The 18,151-nt window shown below is 45.8% G+C and overlaps 1 protein-coding gene across 2 annotated transcripts in view; it reads right to left on the bottom strand.

Moving 5' to 3' along the window:
- Nucleotides 1-17,415, bottom strand: part of tprn (taperin) — a 94,128-nt gene extending 76,713 nt beyond the window's left edge. For both annotated transcript variants that reach the window (XM_038781612.1, XM_038781613.1), the window contains exon 1: nucleotides 14,801-17,415. In XM_038781612.1, the coding sequence (XP_038637540.1) occupies nucleotides 14,801-17,362 (2,562 nt within the window). In that variant the 5' untranslated portion in view covers nucleotides 17,363-17,415. The remainder of the gene's footprint in view (nucleotides 1-14,800) is intronic.
- Nucleotides 17,416-18,151: the final 736 nt, after the last annotated feature.

The raw sequence follows: 18,151 nt of genomic DNA, 5'->3' as shown, positions 1-18,151 counted from the left end.
AGACTGAGCATTTCATACCAAAATGCGTAAGCATGATTGAGAGTCAGGACGGAAATAGCAAGACAGGAAAATGTTGTCGAAAATGATTGTTATACACAAGCTTTAAAACAAATGACGCAGGGATGATCTGAAATCTGGAAAATTCAGGTCATGTCAATCAACAGACCTTTTACTGTGGCTTTGAGCCAAAGAATCATCATGGTCCTGGAATTATCGACTTGGCAACACCATCAACCACCACTTAGTTAAGACAAGTAGCAATACAAAATACTGGCCCAACCAACAATGCCCACACTTGCAGAAAGGTTTTTAAAAAAATACCAGTCTTGCCCACATCCTGAAAACAAATGAAAAACTTTATCAGGTTGGCTCCAAGCATAACTGAATTTAATTGACAAAGTAAGCTCTATTCAGAGTCCGAATCTCATTCAAAGTAAGTCCTTTGGACGACGCTGTTCCAATCTACTCTGCCACCCACTTAGTCCTCCACCCGGCTTCATTTGCGTAACAGCACAATAACAATCCCTAAAATCAGTAGTGTATCTCATTCCACTGACTCGATTCATCAACAGTTGACATTTAATACAACAGCAGCAACACCTGGGCAACACTTTTAGCTGCTATGCTAAATCATCTGGCGTTGGTTCAATCACAGGCATATCCTGAGCTTAGTCCATCTGCTCTTTATAAAATGAAAACAGGAAATACTCAGCAGGTCAGGCAGCGTCGGTGGAGATAGAAACAAGAGTTATGAAATGAAAATGAAAGTCGCTTGTCACGAGTAGGCTTCAATTAAGTTACTGTGAAAAGCCCCTAGTCACCACATTCCAGCGCCTGTTCGGGGAGGCTGGTACGGGATTTGAACCGTGCTGCTGACCTGCCTTGGTCTGCTTTAAAAGCCAGCGATTTAGCCCAGTGTGCTAAACCATCCCCAGTTAGAGTTAGAGTTTCAGTTAGAGTCAGAGTTTCAGTTAGAGTCAGAGTCTCAGGTTGATAGCCTTTTAAATCGGAACCGGGAAAAGTAAAATCTCATAGGCTTTGAGCCAGGGGCCGGTGAATCGGTCAAAGGAAGGTCTGCGATAGGGTGGAAAATGGGATGGATTGAATGGAAGAGGCATTGGAATTATAGGGCCAAAGGGAATTGTGTTGGGGCAAGAAAAGCAACCGAGACAGAAAAACGTGGCTGGAGCAAATATGTTACTGAAAGAAAATAAACAGGACAAGCGAAGAAAGAGAAACTAAATGATGCAGAGATTATCTGAAATGATAGAAGTCCTGTATTGTGCTTAATTCAAAGATGAGGTTCTGTTCCTCAAGAAGCAAGCCAAAATCACAGATCTTAGTCAAAGCAAGATGGAGAATTAAAATGTTAGGCCATCAGAAGCATGGGGTCAATGAAACAAAGCAGAATCCACAATCAGACACTAAATGTCAGACATAAAAGAATTAACAAGAGAGCAATAGATGCGTACAATGGGAATCCACCCATTACTTTATAAAGCAATTTCCTGAACAATTCTTGGCTATTTTAGGATGGCATTAAATGACAAGGGTGAAGGTACTTTGAGCCACGCCTTAACACAGACATGCTCCACGCACAACTGAGCTCATTATACTTGGACTTCCCTCAGGGAGCAAGTAGCCTTTTGACTAAACAGAAACTATGAAACATCTTCAACATCTCACAGGCAAAACAAGGAATAAACAAAGAACGAAAGTATCCCAACATCATAAATCAGCATGCATCCTTATTCCACTCAGCTTTTGCACATGTAGGAAACGTCCAACCTTACCTTTCAGAAACTGGCTCCAACTCTGTCCTGATTGTGTATTTCATAGGAGGGAATGTTTGTATCCACATTATGTTGGTGGGTCGGTGCCTTTTGCTGCAGACCACTACCAACATCGCCAACTAGTGTTTAATCTTAATGAATAGGACAACAGTGACGAACAAAGTGGGACAGCTTTTTGTTGAATCCCAGCGTAAATGGGACAACAGTGTTGTACTCACTGTGTAAATGGGACAGCAGTGTGTTTGAACCTAGTGATTAAGTGTGACAGCAGTGTGTTTGAACCTAGTGATTAAGTGTGACAGCAGTGTGTTTGAACCTAGTGTGAACGAGTGTGGCAGCAATGTGTTTGAACCTAGTGTGACAGTGTTTGAACCTCGTGTGACAGCAGTGTGTTTGATCCTCGTGTGACAGCAGTGTGTTCGAACGTAGTGTCACAGCAGTGTGTTCGAACGTAGTGTGACAGCAGTGTGTTCGAACGTAGTGTCACAGCAGTGTGTTCGAACGTAGTGTCACAGCAGTGTGTTCGAACGTAGTGTCACAGCAGTGTGTTCGAACGTAGTGTCACAGCAGTGTGTTCGAATGTAGTGTCACAGCAGTGTGTTCGAACGTAGTGTGACAGCAGTGTGTTCGAACGTAGTGTGACAGCAGTGTTCAGACGTAGTGTGACAGCAGTGTGTTCGAACGTAGTGTGACAGCAGTGTGTTCGAACGTAGTGTGACAGCAGTGTGTTCGAACGTAGTGTCACAGCAGTGTGTTCGAACGTAGTGTCACAGCAGTGTGTTCGAACGTAGTGTCACAGCAGTGTGTTCGAACGTAGTGTGACAGCAGTGTGTTCGAACGTAGTGTGACAGCAGTGTTCAGACGTAGTGTGACAGCAGTGTGTTCAAACGTAGTGTGACAGCAGTGTGTTCAAACGTAGTGTGACAGCAGTGTGTTCAAACGTAGTGTGACAGCAGTGTGTTCAAACGTAGTGTGACAGCAGTGTTCAAACGTAGTGTGACAGCAGTGTGTTCAGACGTAGTGTGACAGCAGTGTGTTCAGACGTAGTGTGACAGCAGTGTGTTCAGACGTAGTGTGACAGCAGTGTGTTCAGACGTAGTGTGACAGCAGTGTGTTCAAACGTAGTGTGACAGCAGTGTGTTCGAACGTAGTGTGACAGCAGTGTGTTCGAACGTAGTGTGACAGCAGTGTGTTCGAACGTAGTGTGACAGCAGTGTGTTTGATCCTAGTGTGACAGCAGGGTTTACCAGCTCAAGATGTGACTTCCCCATCATTATGACCTGCTGCAGTCATTGGCCTTTGTTGATTCTCTCTGCTGCAATTCCTGGAAATTTCATTCTGCGCCAGCAACCAGCTTTTCCAACAATGGCCTTTAAATGAAATCCGATCAGTCAGTGCAGAATCACTCAGTGATCTAATGGGAGCTAGACTAGGTCCTGTGGCAGTTACCATCTGTTGATATTTAAAGATAATAGGGTATTTTGGAGCCATTCTGTAGTCTCTCGGAGAATGCTTCACGCTGAATTTCACAGAGCTTTTTCCTAAACAAGGTAACGGTTGGGTATCTACGCTTTTGTGCCTCTGATGAGACAGAGGCAGGGGATCTAATGGTGCATGAGACTGCACAATGTCTCGATTAGGCTGGTTGGATGGACCAGGAAGCCTTTTCCTGCCCATCGTTTTTAAATGCTGCTAAATGTTTTGTTGTGTTAATAGTGCCTAAATTACACGCAACCATTTTTGTACTCCCTTGTTCTTCACAATGTGACGTAGAGACAGGATTCACAGGCTGTCAGGCCACAACATGAAATTTCCTTCCGTGGCCTAACCACCTTTAATACAGTCAGTGGAGTGCTTAGTGCAGGGGTTTCTAGTCTCCCACACCCCAACGAAGTGGCACCCACACCCACTGGACATGATGCTGCTGCTCGATGTAAATCCAGAATACAGGGTCAGGAGCCCCAGTCTCCGCGCACTGGGACAGCCTAGAATAATTGAATTCTGTTCTGGGTACAGCACCTTAGAAAGAAACATTGTCCCTGGGGCAGATGTGGTACTGGTTCACTACCAATTTACCTACTTAAAACATTGAAATGTGGGAAGTATAATTGGGAAAGTTACAGATGAGACAATAATTGGCTCTCGAGTCCTATAGGTTTACAGCATGAAAACAGGCCCTTTGGCTCAACTTGTCCATGCACCTGACATCTATTTCCAATATATGTTTTGTTTTTAAAATGATACCAGGAACATTGAATAACTTGCAATTGTTCTATTCCAAAATCATGAAGTTAGGCAGCAGGACTTTTACCAAAAAGCATTATTTTCTGGACATTGCAACTCAATGCCACTTGTTACAGTTAAAGGACACCCCATCACTTATATAGAGCCTCGGGTAGACTCCCTTTCACTTGCATAGCCTCGGATAGACTCCCCTTCACTTGCACAGAGCCTCAGGTAGACTCCCCTTCACTTGTACAGAGCCTCGGGTAGACTCCACTTGTACAGAGCCTCGGGTAGACTCCCCTTCACTTGCACAGAGACTCGGGTAGACTCCCTTTCACTTGCACAGAGCCTCGGGTAGACTCCCCTTCACTTGCACAGAGCCTCGGGTAGACTCCCCTTCACTTGCACAGAGCCTCGGGTAGACTCCCCTTCACTTGTACAGAGCCTCGGGTAGACTCCCCTTCACTTGTACAGAGCCTCGGGTAGACTCCCCTTCACTTATATAGAGCCTCGGGTAGACTCCCCTTCACTTGCACAGAGGCTCGGGTAGACTCCCCTTCACTTGCACAGAGGATCGGGTAGACTCCCCTTCACTTGTACAGAGCCTCGGGTAGACTCCCCTTCACTTGTACAGAGCCTCGGGTAGACTCCCCTTCACTTGTACAGAGGCTCGGGTAGACTCCCCTTCACTTGCACAGAGGATCGGGTAGACTCCCTTTCACTTGCACAGAGCCTCGGGTAGACTCCCCTTCACTTGTACAGAGCCTTAAGATGATCCTTCAGGAACTTGGGAACCTAAACCTCAGGGCTGACATACTGTCTTTGGAGAGGGTGTCTAGTCTTGTATTCCTGTCAGTTCAGAAAACTGAGGAAATATCTAATCTGGCTCTTTTAAAATGATATATTAGAGAGACTATAACTTCAGTATTTGCTTACTGGAACAGGACAATCCAAAAATTAGAGCAATGTTACTCAGGTGTGAAGTCAGAAGTCACCTTTTCCACAATCAGAAATTTGGAAGCACCTTGCACGAAAGATTGTGGATGCTTCGGAGTCAAGTGAACCATTCCAGCGGAATGTCAATGGAGCTTTGGAAATGGACAAGGAATGGGACAACAGTACGAAGGGATGAAGGGAAGGTTGGCCTCAGTTACTAATCGGGCTGAATGCAATTCAGTGGCAGATGGCCTCCTCCTGTTTATAAACTTGGGAGGGGAACAGACACAAAGTTACACAAATAAATAAGGAGGTATTCAGCTGACAACACAACTAAGGAGTATTCCAGAGACGCAAAAATAACATCTTAAAATAGCATTTCAGCATTTCTATTCTGTGCAGGCGTGCAACCACAAGCTTCCTTTCAATATGTCAGCAAAACCAACAATCCTCTCACTGCACTTTTTAAAAATGAGACATGTCCTTTTCCATGGCTAATCCAAATCTGTCCATACTGATGCACAATTTGTTTTATTAGTCGCATGGCTAGGGAACAGTCAGTTTGACGTTGAAGTTAGCTCACGCAGTGCGAATGGCTATGACACCACCAGGAATGGATCACTCAAATTCGGTATATGGGCAACGGTCAGACTCAGGCAGCCACAGTCACAAATTGAGCTGTTCTTCATGTTCCACTTGTGGATCAAGCAGCAACAGTTTCCTTGTGCCGACCTCAAACTGTCGAGGGTCGACTGGATCTTCTGTGCAAGGTTAAAACTTGGGGCTTCACCACTTGGGTCAGTTACCAGGCCGTGGTTGATGTTGCAGGCATTGAGAGGTGGTACTGTTGTCAGTTTGTAGGGTGTGGCCTGTATGCCAGTAAGGCTATCGGAATTAATACAAACGTGTGGATTTTTAAATTAAGGTCTGTCAATGGGAGTGCTTCGAGGTGTCAGCTGGTGGGGTTCTTTTGAGAAGGAGGTTTCCCCTGCAGACATTGGGATATTCAATGTGTGCTCTCACAGGAATCTAGTCGATCCGAAAAAGCCTCCAGAAACATTTCACATGCAACTTCAGCGAGAGAAGTCCAAGAGGAGCATTTGCAAACCTCAAACCACATCCCTGCATGGAAATTTTAACCCAAAGTAAGCGAGTCATCACAAACAAAGTCAGGTGTTGGGCACTTTGCGTACTCAGCAGAAATTTATGACTCGATCGAGAAAGTCAGGACTGATCATTTTCAATGATTCAATCAGAGATACAAAGAAACAAAACAAGAGAAGTGGTGACAAAGGTTGAGAACAACAGGTCATCAGGTTCTGCAGGAAGTACTGCAGTTTGTTCCACATTAACCTGAGAACCTAGAGACTGGTGAAGTTCCACCTTGGCTTTGATAATTAGTTTGCTGTAACTTATTTCTGTAAAATGGCAGTGAAGAAAAATTTAGACAAAATGTGAACTTCAATGACCTTTCAGCAGTAAAAAGGCGTTTAGACTCAACACCCCAACACAGTTCTCACTACTTCCTATTGCACACAAGTTCCCTTAGCAGTGTTGCCGGGTGAGAATTGTGAACACATTGTTTAACTGTTTCACAAGGGAGTCTAAAATATCAAAGAGGTCTTTGCTTAGGCTCAGGGCATTATTGCCTCTGAAGCAGGAAGCCATGAATTCAAGCCCTGTTCTAGAGATCTCAGGAAAAGGCCAACATTTCAGATAAAACCTGAGTATGTCGTCCTCATGCTCGGACATTGGTGAGCGCCTGCAATCTAGCAACCTCAGATTTCCGTTAGCCATTGCTCAGTTGGTAACGCTTTCTTCATTTTAGAGTCAGAAAGTTGTGGGTTTAGGTTCCTCTCCAGGGAGATGAGCACAACACCCAGGGTAATAAGCAGTACTGAGGGAACTCCACTGACAGAGCAGATGTTTTGGGAGGATGCATAACACTAACAGCACATCTGTTCTCATGGGTGGGTGAAAAGGATCCCATGACACTATTCAATGTACTCCTGGATGTCCTGACCAACAACCAACACAGTGGATTATCTGGTCAGTATTTTGACCCTTCTACAGTACTTGTCACACTGCATGTATGACATCCAAGCAGGAACTGCCAACTAACCATCGGGAAGACTGAAGCCATTGTCTTCCCTTCCTGCCACACACATTATTTCCCAGCCACTGACTTCATCTCTCTTCCTGACAACTACCTGACGCAGAACTAGACAACCTTGATATCACTGCCCAACACTGCCTCGGTCCCTGCTGGTGAAACTCTCATCCATGCCTACTTTACTCCAATGCACTTCTGGCCAGATTTCCACATTCCATAAATTGGAGCTCTTCCAAATATCTGCTGCCTGCATCCAAACTCACCCAGTCCAGTTCAACCATCACCTGTGCTCACTGACCTCCCTGGCCAGCAAAGTTCAAATTTTAATTATTGCTTTCTAGTCCCTTCATAGCCTCACCCCTCCCATCCAAGTAACTTCCTCCAGCTTACAAACTTTCAAGATCAATGTTGTGATGACAATCCTGCGCCTTGGGGTGTTTCACAGAACTGTGATGCTGCAGAAGGTGGCCATTCGGCCCATCGTGTCTGTACCAACTAGCCAAATGTTTATTATGATTTTGTCCCATTCTCCTACCTTTTCCCTGTACCCCTGCATATTGTCTCTATTCAAGTAATCATCTAATGCCCTTTTAAATGCCTCGATTGTACCTGCCTCCATCACACTTCCAACAGTGCATTCTAGACTCGAGCCAGTCGTATGAAACAAATTCTGAATCACACTTGATTCTTTTACTAATCACTTTAAAACTGTGCCCCATTTTCCTTAACAATACAGCCCTTATGATTTTGAATGTCTCTATCAAATCTCCTCTTAGCCTTCTCGCCATGGAAAACAGTTCCAACCTCTCTAATCTATCCCCATTAATTGAAGTTTCTCATCTCATTCCTGTACCCCTCTTCTGCACTCTCTCCAATGTGTTCACAGCCTCCCTGTAGTGTTACGTTAAGACGTAGAATTTACAGTGCAGGAGGCCATTTGGCCCATCGAGTCTGCACCAACCCTTGGAAAGAACACCCCACACCTCCACCCTATACCCGTCACCCAGTAACCCCACCTAACCTTCCTGGACACTAAGGCAAATTTAGCGTGGCCAATCCACCTAACCTGCACATCTTTGGACTAGCACTAAAGGCAATATATAAATGCAGATTGCTGCTATCACATTGCCAATTGGGAAATCCAAATGTGCACAAATTGGCTGTGCATTTACCTACATTCTAAAAATGTCTACACTTCAAAAGTACTTCACTGGCTATGAAGTGCTTTGTGCCGTCCCGAGGTTGAGAGAGGTGCTTTATAAATACAAGATCTTTCTTTTTGCTTTAGGCCAGAAGTTCAAGGCTGCAGCAGACCTTCACTGGTCAGGTGCCCTCACTATGTCAACCTGGGTATTATATTTGGATAGTAATTGCTCCAACAGAGATGCCAAATCCACACTGATTCCCATCTTACAGATCCCTAGGGCAAGAATGTTCTGTAATGGAATTTCTCAAAATTATTTTTTGTTAAATATAAAGTTCTGTTGAACAGGATTATAATGGCCAGCAAAATAAACAAGGAGGCAGTGTCCAATGCTGCAGAATTGAAAACATTTATGGTACCAATCTACAGGAACTGGTAGCAGTCTCACGGAAATAAAACCAAACTTTTGACCCATTTTAACATTCATCCCACCACCTCTCCTTACAGCATGTTCTAATTGGAAAGGAAAGAAGTCTGTTTGAATTTCCAGCGGTTGATTTGAGCTGTGACATGCTGCAGCGAACAGCATTGGAAATGCACCTGAAACATAACCAAACTTGGACAAAGATGGAATGTGCAGAGGAATCACGATAGCAATGGAGACACTCAATCACATGTAATCTAAAGTATATTTGCCTGCGTCGCTTCATACAAGTGCTGTCTGGATCCCACTAAGAAAACAACACCTACAACTTGTAGAAACACAATCAAGCACAAGACAGCAATTGCACTGCCACCTAATAATCTGCAAGCTTTTCGTTTCCAATGACTATTCTGAAAAATAGAAACAGCCTATTTGAATTGTAATGCATTTTCATGTAGTCTCAGAACTGGACACAATATTCTTGTTGAGATCTAATTAATGCCTTGATTTGATTTATTGCCAAATGACTGTTAATCGTTCTCCCCGTGCTTGCATGGGTTTCCGTCGGGTGCTCCGGTTGCCTCCCACAGTCCAAAGATGTGCAGGTTGGCTGGATTGGCTATGCTAAATTGCCCTTAGTGTCCAAATAGGTTGGGTGGGGTTGCAGGGATGGATTGAAAGTGCGGGCTCAGGTGGGGTGCTCTTTCCAAAAGGTTGGTGCAGACTTGATGGGCCAAATGGCCTCCTTCTGCACTGTAAATTCTGTAATCCTGTTAAATGCCATTCCCATCATTATCAGCACACAGTGGCAGCAGCGTGCACCATATGCAAGCTACACTGCAGCAACTTGCCAAGGCACCTTCAAAACCACTTATTTTATTTAGCGAATGCAAAGTCCCTAGGCCAAGTAGTTGCTCTGTCCTGCTCTGATGAGTGCAGGTAGGCTTCCGCTGAATCTGTGGATTGTACAATCTTCTAGGTCTGAACCCATAAACTTTACCAGCTAGAAGGACAAGGACAGCAGATGCACAGGAATACCAAAAACTGCAAGTTCCCCTTCAGCTCACAAACCATCTTTACTTGGAAATGTATAACGGTCCTTCACTCTTCGTAGGTCGGAAGCATGAAACTCCCTCCCTAACAGTCTGTCTGCACCAAATTGACTGCAAGTGGCTCATCGCCACCTGAACAGTAATTAGGGATAGCAATAAATTGTAGTCTGGCCAAAGGTGCTCATGTCCCATGAATGAATATTTAAAAAAGCTCCACCTTCCTAATCCCAACAACAAATGGACAGTAGACAGCACCAAGAACAGACGAGTCATTTTGCTGATTTAAGCTTCCAGCCCTTCAACATCACATTGAAATCAGGTTAACCAGAAACTGAAGGTGGTCCCTCAGACTCCACGCAGTACTGCTGATGTTTCACAGAGTCAAACCAGGAAGCCACGCCTCAGTTATTTATATCAGCTCAATGGGAAACAGCCTTTGCTCTTGAAGCTTTGGTTACACATAATGAACAGAATGGTTTTTGACCCTGCCACATGTCACCATGAGATCCAACTAAGTGATTAGTTAAGAAGGATGATATAGCACAGGATTTTAGCACGCTCACATTTTCTCTAGTGAAATTCATCTGCCCGTGAGCATATGGTGAAATGCAAAGCTGATCAAACTGCCCTTGTTAAATAAATGACTATGTAGAAACCATTGCTCTATCTTCTGAAGTAATACTTTGAGACATTTTCAGAATATTTTTCATAAATATTCAAACAGTTGGGCAATGGGAAGGATAAAATGGTCTTTCCATATATCAAAGCACATTGATCAAACAGGAAGAGGCACAGTGAGAAGATAACAAACTGCAGATAACCTCCAAATCAAAATAATCGAATGTATTACATATCAGCATAAAAAATGATGAAGCATTTCCAGTAAGATTTCAATATTACCACCCCACCCTTTATAGCAACCCAAACTATATCATATATCTCAATACCTACTCCTCAATGCATTTCCCCAGCATACACCGAATACCTGTGAAGTAAATATGCCCCAGTCCCTCATACTTGGTGTATGAAATGGCTGAGTACACACTTTCCACATGCAGATCTACTTTGCATCAGTGCAAGGCCCTCACCCATAGAGTGCCACATGCTTGGCAACCATACCTCATGTACAGGTTTATTCCATATCACAGGTCATCTCAATACAAATGTTAAACTAAGGAACAATGGATTAAGGGCACTTGACGCCCTGTGTGTGCTGTTGTCAGGTTGAGAACTCCAACAGGAGCATGGTGAGATTCCCTATAATACGCTCTGCAAAAGGAAAATTTCTACAATTTTCTACACTGGGAGCTTCGGAACCCTGAATTTGGAAAACAGAAATAAAAAACCTTAATATCTCAATCCAAATTTCAGTCCTCCAAAATGACCTCTATTTATTTAGCCCTTTGGTGAAATCCAATTTTAAATAGTTTCCGACAGACACAGGCATCACATAATTTCCCTTCTGGCCTTATTAACATTTCACCGGATTATAAATAGGCAGAAAGCTTCATTAGTATTCACTCACTCCACCACCTACACACAGTAGCAGCAGTGTGCACAAGTTGCATCGCAGCAACTCACTAAGCCACGACCTCTACCACCAAGGGCAGCAGATGCAGGGGAACACCACCGCCTACAATTTCCCCTCTCAGCCACACATCATCCTGACTTGGAACTATATCACTATGCCTTCATTGTGTCTGGATCAAAATCCTGGCACTCCCTTCTTAACTGCAGCGTGGGACATGGTTCAAAAAACACAGGAGCAGCAGTTCAAAACGTCAATAGCCCGAAAGAAACAAGACGGGATGAAAAATTCAAGAAAGGCCATCCTCAAGCAATATTATCTTTCGTTATGGCTTTGTTGTTTGAACAGGACTGAAGAACTGCAGGCACAAATGTCTCATTGGGAGCAGGAAGCAGCGTTTGAGTGAAGCAGCAAGTGTAGGACAGACAGAATCTGTGAGGAGATGCCCCTCCAATCTCAGATTTTGACTTTCCTTGCTCCTATTGCTCTGCCGCAAGGGTAGGGTGGAGAAAATCTGTGATTGAACGAGGCTGGAGTACCGAACGTGGGAAACTGGAGAATCAAAACCAACTGTTCAGCAAGTTGAAGAGGGGGAGAAAAAGGCAGAAACAATTCTTGTCGGAGCAGAGCCTCGGAACTTGGAAGCCAACGGATAGTTGACACTTGTTTCCTTCCTTATTATTTATTTATTGGTAAAGTCCATTCTCAAAGAACTTTGGTGCAAGTAAAGAATAGCATCAACAATGAGAATCACACTTTGTCTCAGTTTTAACTGCTTGTTGTGTTCAGGGAAAAGGGCACAATCCCTAACATATGGGACAAATTAGTTATGTGTGGATAGGAGTTCCCAACATTTTGTTTTTAAAGTTTTTTATTTCTCCTTCTAAAACCCTTCTCCTGCCTGGCTTTCAAGTGTGCAAACCACTGCTGGAGCAACAACCAAACAAAATGGCTTTCTTCTTCTTCTATTTTGCAATTAAAGTTTAACAGAGACATCTGGGATAGTGGGAGAAAACCTTTTGCAGGGCAAATCAGGTTTTTTTTCTTGCCCACAGGCTTTTCTGTAAACATTCCTGCTCGCGAGCCCTCTGTCTGTATACAGACGTTTTTGGCAGTTTTCCATTTTAAAAAAATAACATTTTGATGTACAGAAAAAGTTGGGAGTCCAGTCGACCCAGAAGAGCCCAACCCCGAGTGCACTTTAATAGTCGCAGAAGGAGGTCGACGTGGAGAAGTGGGAGCGAGGGAATGAAGGAAAATGTTTAATTGCTGTTGGATTCTTAGCTACGTGCCCAACACAGAGTCTTTCCTTGCTTTAATATCCTTTAATGGAGGACAGTAAGAAGTCTTACAACACCAGGTTAAAGTCCAACAGGTTTGTTTCAAACACGAGCTTTCCGGTGTTGTAAGACTTCTTACTGTGCTCACCCCAGTCCAACGCCGGCATCTCCACATCATCTTTAATGGAAGCATAGGGCAAGTTTGCAAATCCGAGTCATGAGCGCCTGCAAAAGTAAAAGGTAGTCCCCGAACAAATCTCCAAAAGAGCCATTGAGAGTGTCATTTTGGCCCCTGTTGTGGGAGCACTGATACTACACAGATCACTTGGGTAAAGGGCAATTAAGGCAATAAATGCTAGCTCTCCCGATGATCCTACTCATGAATCAGTTTCTAAGAATCCACAAGAATCACAATCCCTGAAACATCTAATACATAGAGGCAAGTTTGTTCAGTCCCAGTTTCTGACTGCTCTGAAAGAATCTCTCTCAAGAAGTCGTGCAGCAACAGCGATGCAAACTGTTCAGAGAGGTTAAAAAAAGCCACTGCATTTCAAATAAAATTGCAGTTTCTGAAGTGACCAAAGATGAACTTTGAGCGGCTCCAAGTTGTCTTCCTGGTAAAGGCAGTCATAGAATACAGTCAATATTCAAATTCAAATAAAAAAATTCCCCTTCACGGGTGAAATCAGATACTGCTCAAATAACGATTGACATCATAAGAATTCCTACAGTGCAGGAGGCAGCCATTTGGCCCATTGAATCTGCACCAACCCTTTGAAAGAGCGCCTCACCTCGGCCCACTCCCCCACCTTATTCCCCTAACCCCACCTAATGTGCACATCTTTGGACTGTGGGAGGAAACCGGAGTACATGTAGACACAAGAAGAACATACAAACTCTAACATGGTCACCCAAGGTCGAAATTGAACTCTGGTGCTGTGAGGCAGAAGTGCTAACCACTGTGCTCCCCTTACATAGTCATATAGAATGCTAACAGCACAAAAGTAGACCATTCACCCTATTATGTCCATGCTGGGTCCCTTGCAGCTGCCCTGCCATTTCCCGGTTACCCTGCAAATTTCTTCTCATCAAAAAATGAACCAATCCCCTTTTCAAAGTCACAAGATCTGCCGCCAACACATTCTAAGATAACGCATCACAAGTCCTCACCTCAGTTTGTTAAAAAAGGTTTCCCCCCAGGCTGTCTCCTGATCTTTATGGATTGCTGACCATAATGGTCTTGTCATGCATAACAAACACCTCACTCTATTACTCATTGGATATCAATCACTGATCTAGGTATGTACTTTCAAAAACACTGATGTAGGAATAAAAAGTGAGAATGGCGTCTTTCTGACCCATTGGCCGTTAGCACAAAACAAGTATAATGTGGGATCTAACTAATGCTCGCTACTGCATGGGACAGGATGGGGGGAGCAGCAGGGGTCTTACCTTAAGGTTAAAGAGTAATAATGAGCTACAGCTCTACTCTGCATGCTACATGTTTCACAAATGAGTACCACTTTGATTGCTGCACTCTAGCATGTTCAAGGATACAGTGAAAAGAAAATGAGCAACCTTTCACCCAGGAAGTCTTCTGTGGGGAAAATCCATGAGAATTGGTGCCAGCTCCATTCTGCTTCCTTAAAAATTGATGCAAATGGAATGTTGGCCTTTATAGCTAAAGGAATAGAGTATTATAGGAGGGAAGTGTTGCTGCAACTGTACAAAGCATTGGTGAGAGCACACCTTGAGTGCTATGTACAATTTTGGTTCCGTTATTCGAGGAGGGATGTAGTTGCATTAGAGTTCAGAGGAAGTTCATTAGATTGATTCCAGGGATGATGGGTTTGCCTTATGAAGAGAGACATAGCAGTTTAGGCCTATATTCTGTTGTTTAGAAGAATGAGGCGATCTAATTAAGGTATACAAGATGATGAAATGTATTGACAAAGTAGACGTAGAGCAGATGCTTCCTCTTGTGGACAAATCTAGAACGAGACGTCATAGTTTTATGATAAGTAGCAGATTTAGAACTGAGAGGAGGAGAAATTATATCTCGCAAATCTGTGGAATTTACTCCCCCAGTATGTGGTGGATGTTGGGATAATGAGTAAATTTGAGGGGGGAGATAGACAGATTTTTAATTAGTTGAAGGATTATGGAGAAACAGGCAGGTCAGTGAATTTGAGGCCATGAGGTCAGCCATGATCATAGTGAATGGCAGAGCAGCCTCGAGGCATTGAATTGCCTACTCCTAGTTCTTGTGTTCTTATGCCAAGATGTTATTTAGAGTAAGCCTACCTTCTTCCTCGTGGAACCAGCCTTGGACAAACAGGATCTCTCCAAAGACAGGTACCCTCCAATCACCTGTATCTCCTCAGCAAGTGGATAACGCTTCTTTAATAACACCCCCAGTTTGGCAAGCGATGGTTCAGAATCTTCCACTGACTGCTCATCAGTTCTATTTCCCTGAGAAATCTCCTTTGCTTTGTCAGAGGATTGCCGGTCTTTGCTCACTAGTTTCCGCTGAGGAACAATGGTGAAGGTGTTTCCACTCTTACGCTGCACAAAGGGCTGCTGTGGGCCACCAAACGATTCTTCGGGAGGCTTGTCCTTTGCAACAGCTGATTTGGCCCTGGTTGGTTGCTTGGAAGTTTCTTTCTCTTCTGTTACCAAGACATCATCTATGTTAGTGATGGGGAGGTCTTCGTCAATATATGTCACTTTTCGAATGATTACAGTGGATTCAGCATTCCGCTCTGCTTCGGACATCTCAGTTGGTAACACGCTTGTTGTTTCATTCCAATCTGAGGGCTGAGCATCCATATGTTTAGAAGAGACATCATAGCTACCACATGATGCAGATTTTGTCACGGTCCCTTCCACCGTTGGCTTGAAATCTACTTTCGGGAGCAGCAACTCTCCGACAGGTAATTTTCCTTCTTTACTCTGCTTATTAGATGGGCTGATCCTTTCCAAAGAAACAGCTGAAATTCTACTTGTTTCAGCATTAGTAGTGGAAGCACCATTTTCAACTTTTGGCTTTTCACAAATTTTGCTCGTTTCCCTAGTATCACGAACTTCACTGGTTGCCACAGAGGCATCTACTCTCTTCTTTGGAATCACAATAAAGGAGTTCTTGGACTGTTTTTTGAGGTTTGCTAGTGCTCTTGCCTGGATATCATCTTCTGGAATGGTTGAAAAATCTGGAGGTTTGGCAGGTACGATTGCAAAGGAGTTGTTCAGGCTGGTGGAAGCAGACACACCATTGCATTGGTTTGGAGATACTTTGGCTGAACCTTCCACTTTGTGGTTCGGTTTCAACTTCCCAGAGGGAGTGGCACTGGGTTTTGCAGACGATGGTCTGGAACCATCTTCGGCAGCAGGCTGGGGCGTCTCAGGACTCGATTTCAAAGCTTTCCTCTGATTTACCTCATACTCTGGCCTCCACGTACTATCGCTGCTTGAAGCACTGACAGAAGGAGGCACCTGGCCACTCCCAAATCCATCCACGTTATATTCAGTGTCCATCACTCCTTCATTCACAGAGCATGAATCAGTCCCCACTAAATCGAGATCCAGGTGACCATTCTCTACTAACTTATCTTCCTTGGTGGTCCAATCCTTCAAGGTGTTCTCCTGGCTCCTGTGAGACGGAGCTTTCCTTGGGGGCAACTCTTTCTGCCTGAGCTGCCACCCATCAGGGGGTACATTCTCAAACTGCTTACGGTAAGAGGACACAGAAAAGGGTCTGTTTTCAGGCACAGTCCTATCACTGACATTCGAGGAGGACGACACAGAAAAGGGTCTGTTTTCAGGCACAATCCCATCACTGACATTCGAATAAGAGGACACAGCAAAGGGTCTATCTTCAGGCACAGTCCTCTCACTGACACTCGCTTTAGCGTTCCCTTGATCGTGTAAAGAGACAGTGAGAAGAGGAGGTGCGTGGCCAGGAGACAAAGGACCAGAGGGTTTGGTGGGCGAAGACAGCGGTGAGGATTTGGATTGAGGCGGGGACACACTGCCCAAGTGGGGGCCAAGAGAGCTCAGCCCCCTGGGGGGCGGCCCTTCCTGCTGGCTGACTGAGGGGGGTTTTGGCAACAGGAGTGGTTTTCTGTGGCGGCCCTGGGAGGGGGAGAAGCCGTCCAGCAGATTCTCCGTGCTCCGTGACCGAGTTGGCTTCACGTAGTTTTGGTCGAACTTCTCGAGCAGGCGGCTGACTTTGCCCTGCAGCTCGGCGGGCCGGGGCTCGTCGGCGGCCAGGGTGCTGAGGTTGTCCTCGCTGCGGCTCAGCGGGCTCTGGTAGACCAGCACCTCGGCGGCTCGGATCTCGGCCACGCTGCCCTGGCCGGCCCGGGATACCAGCTCGTTGACGGTGTGGAGCCGGGCCGGGCCGGCCTCGGTGAAGTAGTCCGGGTCCGACTCGATGATGATGATGTTGTCGGCCTGGATGGTGCGGACCCCCGGCATGTGGCTGTACAGCTCCAGCAGCTGCTTGGCTGAGGAGCCGCCGCCGGCGCCCGGGGCTTCGCGCTCGGCCAGCCGCCTCCGCCGCCGCTCCCGCTGGATGAACGGGTTCTCCTGGATGGGGGCGATGCTCTCCAGCAGCACGGCGCCCCCCGGGTCCGTTTCACCGCCCGCGAGGGCCCGCTCCGCCTCCCCCGCCCGGTTGCTATGGGACGCCGCCCGGCTCGGGGTCCAGCTCCGGCTCTCCGCCGCCAGCTTGGCCTTCCGCCGCTCCAGGATTTCCCTCTTCCAGGCCGGCATCCTGGCGCTGTGACTGGCCGCCGCCTCCTCCTGTCTGCGCGGCTGAGGAGGGGAGAACGGCGGCGGTGCCGGCCTCTGCTCGCTCACCGACATGCCGACCGCGAGCTCGCTGACTGACTGACTGACTGGCCGGCGGGCGGGCGGTCCTCCACCGTCCCGCCAGCCACCGCGCCCCGACACGCCCCTCCGTCTCCACGGAAACCGCAAGAAGCCGGCAGAAGGGGGTGGGGCTCAGACCGCGCCACCTGCCGGAAGGGACCCGCATAGCAACTCGGAATGATTCCATCCCAGGAGGTGACCATTCGGCCCCTCGTGTACATGACAGCTCTGCCAGATTAACTCTGCTCGTCCTACTCCCCCGTACTTTCCTGTCGCCCTGCATCTGTTAGAGAAGAGGTCAGTTGCGTCTCCAATTCCCTCCAAAGCCTCCACTGATAAACAGAAAGAAGTCTTCCAACACCAGGTTAAAATCCAACAGGTTTGTTTCGAATCACGAGCTTTCCAAGCACTGCTCCTTCCTCAGCTTCCTCAGGTTAACCTGGTGTTGTAAGACTTCTTACTGTGCTAATCCCAGTCCAATGCCAGCACCATGCCACATTATGTCTGCCCACCACTGATAAACACCATGGTCCTCCTTGGAAAGCAAGCCCATTTCAGCCACTGGGAGAAAACGCAGAGATAGGAAATTGTCCCTCATTCTTCCTATTAAATTGAATCACTTCACAGAAGAGCAGTGGTTCTAGGCTTGACCCCTGGTGACCCCACTGCAGCCTGACAAATAGCCAACCACTGTTATTTCCTGTCGTTCAGCCAACTTTCAACTCATGAAGCCAATGTTCCTGGCATTCCAAGCACTTCAACCTTATGTGTACTTTATCAACT

This window comes from Scyliorhinus canicula, chromosome 21, assembly GCF_902713615.1.
Source record: "Scyliorhinus canicula chromosome 21, sScyCan1.1, whole genome shotgun sequence".
Taxonomy (NCBI): Eukaryota; Metazoa; Chordata; class Chondrichthyes; order Carcharhiniformes; family Scyliorhinidae; genus Scyliorhinus; species Scyliorhinus canicula.
The sequence above is the reverse complement of the archived record's forward strand: the minus strand, read 5'-3'. Positions and strand labels throughout refer to the sequence as shown.